The sequence below is a fragment of the Myotis davidii genome, unplaced genomic scaffold, assembly GCF_000327345.1.
Source record: "Myotis davidii unplaced genomic scaffold, ASM32734v1 scaffold142, whole genome shotgun sequence".
Taxonomy (NCBI): Eukaryota; Metazoa; Chordata; class Mammalia; order Chiroptera; family Vespertilionidae; genus Myotis; species Myotis davidii.
In genome coordinates this window covers 2,983,214-2,991,225 of record NW_006294400.1, presented here as the reverse complement: position 1 = coordinate 2,991,225, position 8,012 = coordinate 2,983,214, and the positions used below count along the sequence as shown (strand labels likewise).

Genomic DNA, 8,012 nt, shown 5'->3' with positions numbered 1-8,012 from the left:
TGTCTGCATGTGCCTCCTCTCTAGTTTCTGTGATGCTGGGAGATGTTTTCAGAGTCCTCAGTGAGCCCCTGCAATCTGCTCCATGTACTTTGTTACTTTTGAGTGACGAACCTCAAGATTCAGTAGGCAAGCAGCAGACAAATGAGTCTGTGCCATGGCCCAGGGACAGTGTTAGCTGGTGGAATTTTTAAAGCAGATGTATTTAACGGAAATCAGAGCATGACTAACACTTCAAGAAGAGGATTTGCATGTGCACAAAAAGAGCAGGGCGGTACAGAATTACAGCTTACTCTCAGAAATTGTGATTGATTCTACAGCTTTCAAATATGATTATTGGTTTGTTCTGACAGGTGAAACATTTATGAGAAATTGACACACTGCTCGTGTGCAAAATGCCCACAGATGTAGCTCTATCAGCAACAACTAAAATGCATACAATTGATGGAGTTTCTGCGGACTTGCCAGGCTTCACTGGAGCTTTGCAGAACGGGGAGCCGGGGTTTAAGTCTTGGGTCTAACTTGGAGGCGCCATATTATTCCATAGGTGATGCTAATACCTTTGTGTTTTGCTCTTTGCTCTTTAGGAAACATGCCCTGAACTGTCACAGAATGAAACCTGCGCTCTTCAGCGTCCTGTGCGAGATCAAAGAGAAAACAGGTAAGACGCTGCGCCCCGCGCGGGGCCCGGAGACCCCCGAGGTAGGGTCTCGGAGCGACTCCTGCGACTCTCCAGTGGAGAGCTGCTGCTTTTGGGCACCGCCATCTTTGATCATTCTCTCCTTCCCACCTCCCGATCTTGAGGAAAAAAAACTGCCATAAATCTGGAGTCGATTTCTCCGTGCTGTTCCCGGTCTACAATGAAGTGTCGATGTGGACGGGGCCGGGTCGCCGGGCCCGGGCGGCCGGCAGGGAGGGGCCGGGAGCGCCCGCCGCCCTCTCCCGATCCGGGGGCCCGGTGTGTCTGTCAGTTTTTAAAAGGAGCCTCGGGAGCCTGGATGCCGGGGACCGCGTCCCGGGGAGAAGCGGCGCCCGAACTTTGTTTTACTCGGACCGAAGGGTAGATGCCGTGGAGCCGACTTCAGGGGCCTGTGGGGCGGAGTGTTCGAGTTGGGGAGACTACTCTTAAGAAGCGAGGAAGGCTAATGATGCGTTTAAGCACACGCAGCGTCTTGCACCTATTCATATTTCTAGTCTGTTTTATGCTTGAAGTCATTTTGTAAATCTGCTTAATATCTTTTGCAAGATAGAGAAAAGGTCACAGATGCAGGTTAAACCATTTTTGAGGTGTTCATGTCAGGGATTATATGAGGAGACAGTTTTTGCAGAAGTGCTGGGATGAAAACTACAAGTGCCTATTAGGTAAATTTCTGGCAATTCATTTCAATTTAGTTTTTTCCTTAAGGCTTTTTAAAATTGAAGATATTTTAGTCTTGAGGTGACAGTTATAACTCAAGTGAAAGTATAGATTTAATCTAGATGTTTTAGTATTTGGTATTAGCGGCCTGTTTATGGCAAACAAGTGCATTAAACAAGCTTTACTGTTTATTTATTTTTATTTATATTTTTGGTGTGTGTTAGCTATACCATATAAAGTTGCCATTTTTTTTAATGTTTAGGCAAAGAAGAGAAAGTTAAAGTCCAGAATGTAACAATATTCAAGTGATAATATTTAAAAGGTTAAGTGTGATTGCATTTAAATAGAGTGTACAAGTAATAGCACACTGCATATAATTGTTAGTTGCCCTCCTTTTAAACAGATTTTCACTCTGCAATGCTATTCTGATCCTAAAAGTAGTCAAGAAAGGATGATGGGTTATTGCTGTCTATTAAAATATATGCTAAAACCATAATTAATAGCAAATATTGACAGCCTTAACGAGTAGTTTTTTCTGCCTTTCATTCACTTAGTATTCATGGTTTCCTAATGTTGAGTGATTCTATTAAAGATATATATTTTTCATTTTGTAAACCACAGACATGTTAAATTACTAACTTTTACCCTGTGTTGATTTTTAGCTATCTTTAGAAAGCATTGTGATTTGAAATGGTAGATAATTTTTATCTGACTATAAAATACATTAAGTATGAAATCTTAAGGCTTCTTAGTTTAGAAGCCTAAAAGTATGTAATTCTCAGCAAATTATGTTGCTTAATGTCCAAGGATTTTCTTGCTACCAGGGCTCCACTTCAGTTTCTGCTGACAGCTAAACACTGGGGTATTGACTATGTTGTGAATATTAAGATTGATTCCACTTTATACGGCATTATATTTCTGGGGTGAGGGAATTGATATTTCCCCCTCACCCTCTTCTCATAATTTTTTTTCTTTTTCCTTTTTAAAGTTTTGGCCTAGCCACCTTGAGAACCATACCCAGCAAACTGCTTTTCTTGTTTAGACATTTAGCAGCAGGCAGAATTCAATTAGGAAGCATAAGTCCTCTAGTTGCTTATTTGCACAAGACTTAGTTACACCATTCTGAAAGGAAAGTGTAGTCAACCTCATGTCAAAGGTGACTTGTGAAAAAGAAACAAGCCTTTTCAGAGTCTTGCAGAAAGAGCTTTGGTGTAGGGCTCTTGCTATTTAAAAAGCAAGAGGTAGCTGACAAAGGAAATTTTTGTGTTTGAAAATTGTTTCTGAGACTTTCAGTGATAAATTGTAAATTAGATACTCTTTTTGTGCTTTGGCCAGTGGATCCAAGTTTGTATGTTATCTCTTTTGTAAAAAGCTAACAGCCGACAGAGTAAAGACGGCTGTCTGGTTACAGGCATCTTCCTGCCAGCCTCTCTAAGCTTGAGAGGGATGGGATTTAAGTACCGAATGATTGATGGGGGTGAAGCTCTTTCTCTCCCCTCATTTCTCCCCTACTACCCATAGCTCCACCTCACCCTCCAAAACTAGTCTTAGAAGGAGACAGGGAAGCTGAACACAGAAGCCTTGATTTGAAATAAAACAGCTGTGTAGACATGAGCCTCACCAAAGCAAAGAAAGCAAGGCAGCAAATTTCAGCCTCCCCCACCCCTGAATCGGTTCCCATAGTCATGGTTTGGAAACATCATGAACTTATAAGCATTGTAGAATAGATTGTATAATGTTTTTTTCTTTAGATCATTTTATGTAATCTAATAATAAAGTAGCCAGACATTAATTTTCTGTAATCTAGAGAAAGTTTACCTAGTTATTTGTAATAAAAAACTGGGAAGATTATGTGATGACTCTATTCTGTATAATGGGGCACTAAGGGGTGGGGGTGGTAAAGGGGGTTGACTATCGGGGAGTGGGGAGAGAAAACCATCACTTAAGTGGATAATAATGTCATTTCAGTTGTGCTTCTTAGAAAATAAGACAATCATTAAAAAAAATTCCATGTATTTGTAGGTTTGCCAGTAGATTTTTAGATTTCTGATCAAACAGTGAACATTGCCAGTTCTGATGCACATGAGGAATTTAGTTTGGAAAACATCTTTTTTCCCTCCTACTAAATATGGAAAGGTATTTTTTCCTTCTGACAGATAAATGGGTAATCTACCACAATTATATTATTTTCTTGTGCAGAGGTAGGGGAAGTATACTTTTTACTATGAGATGCTTGCTTTTTCTTGAAAATGTATTTTTTTTTAGTCAAATTCATCATACAGTTATTTTTGGGCAGAAAAGTCTGTCATTGTTAAATTATGGTATTTATGCATTTTGAAAGCAACTGAAAAGTAACAGGCTTTATAATCAAGATGTTTGCGCATTTTAAACTAAGCAACCAGTGAGATAAATATGTTAAGATTTGTCTTTTGGGTTTTTTTTAGCCATATTTTATCATCTATCTCTTATTAAACATCCGTGATGCTATGAGGTGTTCTCATCTACATACTTTTTTTTGGTACATTCCCTCACATCTTTTTGGTCACCTTCATCTTGATGGTTAACGTACTTTCCTTTGTGAAAACATCCTCACAAATCTGCCTTCTTTCCAGTGCCCTTAATTGTGACATTTCAAGTGAAGGAAATGGCTCTTTTTGAGGGAAAAAAAATGTATCTAAAATTTTGTAATGAAAATCCAACATTTTAGTATATAATCTCAATCATTGTGAAAAAAATGTTGTATATTTAAAAAAAAATCAACACAACCTTTTCCTTTTTTTAAATGGTAGGTTAAAATACTCCATGTTGATAGCTGCCAACCAAACTCTGATTTATTGCCACCACAAACCCTAAATAGCGTTCATTTACTAGTAATGTCTAATGGCATACATGATGGTTTGCCAGATTTGTGGCCTTTGTGAGGCTTATAAGCAGGACTGACTTGGGAAGATCATAAAACTTAATGAACTTCTCTACTGCAGGAGGTGTCCGCAGGGGAAGAGAAAGGCCTGCTTGGCTGGTTGGGCTGGTTGAAGTATTTTTTATGTTTAAGGAGAAGAAAATGACTATTAAAAATGCTTTGCTTTGAAAGGAACCCTTCATAGAAAGATAAGAATTTTAGATATCCTAACTGTATCAAGAATGTAGCTTGTGAGTTTTTATATGCATTTAGATTATGATTTATATGATTAAACCTTTTATCTTTACTCCTATAAGTGTGACTAGCTTTCAGAGGGACAGGGCCCTGTTCTCAGTCAACACCTCTCTATTTAATTCTGTCCCTAAAGGTTTAGTGACTCGTTGAAGTCTTCTTTTTCTGGTCTGTTTTCTTTTATTTATGCTTCAATATTAAAATGTTTATTTTGTTTGTATAGTGCAATGTAATTCTTTAAATCCCAATGTTTAAAAACTAAGTATTCCATCAAGTGAAAATTTAACAGGAAAGGTGGAAACTTATGTGTAAGTCTAAATGTTATTGTATATGTCATATACATTCTTTTCAGTTGCTCTTGCAATATTTCCAACATAATTATCATGATTTTCCCAAAACTTTAAAAACAAATGCACTGTTCCATACACGATTAATTTTGCGTTTTAATGACTATTATGGACAGCTTCAAACAAAACAGGTAGATAGAAGAGAAACTTGAATCCCCATGAACTCATCACCTACCATTAGCAGGAACACTTGTTTTCTCTAACTCCCACCCTTTCACAATTATTTTGAAGCAAATTTTAGTGGACTGTTAATGTTTTAAATTTCCTTTTAGTTTTACACATGGCTTGTTTAGATTGGATATATTAAATGATTGGATATATTAAGCAGGAAAAAATACGTAGTGTATCTTGGAAATATCACATATTGCATTATCACAAATTTTTTCTTAGAGCAATTTCAGAATATTTTCTTAATTGTTTTTTGTAAATTTGTATAACTTATTAAAGCTATTTAAGGAGGTTTTGAGGGAGGATGCAAAAGATGTTTTTCTAACTTTCTTTATTCTGCCTCTCCCAGCCTCGTAAGAGTTTATGTAGAAAACCTAGAGAAAATCCCACTACCATCCTAGTTTACAACGTCATGATCTAAAGTGTAAAGTAAGTAGCATCTTAAAAATATAGGGTTGTCTTTCAACCTTTCCCCCCCAATAATACAGTGAACCCTCAAGTAATTCTTTCATGCCTCAGTTTTAGTGAACTTCATTTTATTACAGATTTGTGTAGACTTTACTATGTTATTATAGAAATTTACATAATTTTATTCCAAATCAGAAGTACATTACAGTAGTAAAGGAAGCCCTGACTTGCTCCAAAGAGCACACTGGTTAATCAGCTTTCATAAAATACGTCTATATGTACCTCTTTCATACTACGATGCTTTACCTTTTAATTAATTTCACTTTGTACTTTTGGATTTAATTTTGTTACTTTTGTAAAAGGCTGCTTCAAAACAGATTTAAGTTTAACATCTAATTTGGATTACTTACATTTTGCTTCTTTATGGTGGCATTGTATAAAATGAAGTTATGTGAAGTACAGCTATAAAGAATTGAAACTGCATTTCATGAACCACACCCTAAATCAGTCATCACTTTATTTTTTACTCAGACCATTGAGGTATCTATTCATAATAAATACTTAACACATCAGCACCAACACATCAAGTTAAATAAGGATTTTTAGACAATTTTTTCTCTATTTGTGTACATGTGAACATCTTTAGATATTTATTATTTCTATTGACACTATGAGAATAATGTTTTATTTGTTTTCTCAGCAGGCTTGTGTTTTAGCCATTTATCAGTGTGATCAGCATGATTTAGGTAGTAACGTACTAACAAAGCTTGCACACCCCCCTCCCATGTTGACCTTTTCAAGCATTTGCTCTACTTCAGTAGGCCATTTGAGTCTTTAAGTATGAACAGAATAAATAATTTATATCACTATGTAGTAAATTGGTCAAAGTTTTTCAAACCTGGCTATCAGATTTTTTACAAAGTTATAGAAGTTAAAGTGCTATTATAGGTAGATGGTAGTGTTATATATAACAAATAAATTATAAGCAATGCTTGAGTGAGCTACTAAAAAAATAAGCCTTTTGATGACTTCAGACATGAAACATATCTGAAAATAAATTAATCTTTAACACTTGATTCTGATTATCCCCTTTGTAGGAGAATAGTAACCAGAATCTCTTCTTTATTATTTTTTTATGGACATATTCCATGAATACAATATGTTTGTAGTTTTAGATGGTAACAGTAGTTTGCTTTGGTACTAAATTTGAGTATGTGTCTAGCAAAAAAAGTGGTGTGACAGAATGTGTTAAATTGAATTGGTATAGCATTTTTTTTTTATACTGACTATATCTATAGGATAGTGACTGATGAGGATGGAAAACAATTAAAAGTAATTATGGATAAAAATAATTGTTAAAAATTATTTGTATTTGTTTTCTTCAAATTAAGTGTTTTTAAAATGTTAAGCTGTTTTGAACAATAACCTTTTTTTGTGTAATCATATTAATGGAGGAAATGTTATACATATATTGTAATCCTTTTAGTGCTGATGATACCTCACAATGTTTAAACTATTTGGGAGACTCAACAGATGTTATGACTAAATGATTTTTTTTTGTTTTGTTTTGCTTTATGTGATCCATCAGTTTTCAAAGCATATTTCTTAGGCATCAGAGTCCAGCAGGTGGCTTTTTACATTAAAAAATCCATAAATTTTAAAATCTCATAAAATTTTATTTCAAATTCAAATTAACTAATTGAGAATGTCAACATTTCCACTCTCAATATTAACATTTATAATAGAACAAATGGTTGCATATAGAAACTATCTGCAGCATAATCTAAATTAAGATTCTAAACAGGCATTACAGATGCTGGTAACTTTGGCAATTATCATTTTGTTTGGTGAACAGTAGTAAAACAGTGTGCGGTAGAAGTGTTTAGAGGGAGAGGATAAATAAATTGAACAGTTTTGCAATGCAAAGTGGTTTGTGGTGTTTTTGAGGATTTCTTGGCTCTCTCTTAACTGCTATTGTGAGCCTGGAGCAGATTTCCCCATTGCTAATGCCCTAGAAGTATTAATTCACTTTGATATGCTAATTAGAGGGCATTATGCAAGAAATGAGATTAAGTGGCAGCATGAAGCCATTTGCCTGTCAGTAAATTGAGAGCTTTAGCATCAGGAGGAGCTTTGTGGGTTTTTTTTTGTTTTGTTTTTTATTTTTTATTTCTTTAATTTTTTTTGGTTTTGCATATAAATAAAATTGATTGAAAGATCTAGAGAAGCTTCTAGAACATTGGTAGGGTTTTTCCCCCCCCCCTTTCCTATGATTATTTAAACATAAGGTTATAGAATTTTTCTGAATGTTAATTGACCTAATTGGAGATAGTAATATTAAGTTTTCATTGTGCTCTCTCTGCATTGAAAGTATACTAAGAATTTTGTGTCATCTAGTCTTTTTTTTCCTGAAGCCTAATTTCAGCAACCTGGCTAGTAAACTGTTACCACTTCTTTCTAGAAGTGTAAATTTGCTTGTGTGCTTGTGCACCAGTGTCTTCACTAAACTGAACTTTATAAGAATATATTATTCACTAGGGAATGAAGGAAGAAGTTGTTAAATTTGGCTTCAGGAAACTGAGCA

General features: G+C 35.4%; 1 protein-coding gene across 1 annotated transcript in view; it reads left to right on the top strand.

The window, feature by feature from the left end:
* Positions 1-493: 493 nt before the first annotated feature.
* The window catches only part of PBX3 (pre-B-cell leukemia homeobox 3), a 184,520-nt gene continuing 177,001 nt past the window's right edge, over positions 494-8,012 (top strand). The window contains exon 1 of the mRNA XM_006768559.2: positions 494-658. Coding sequence (XP_006768622.1) covers positions 610-658 — 49 coding nt within the window. The 5' untranslated portion in view covers positions 494-609. The remainder of the gene's footprint in view (positions 659-8,012) is intronic.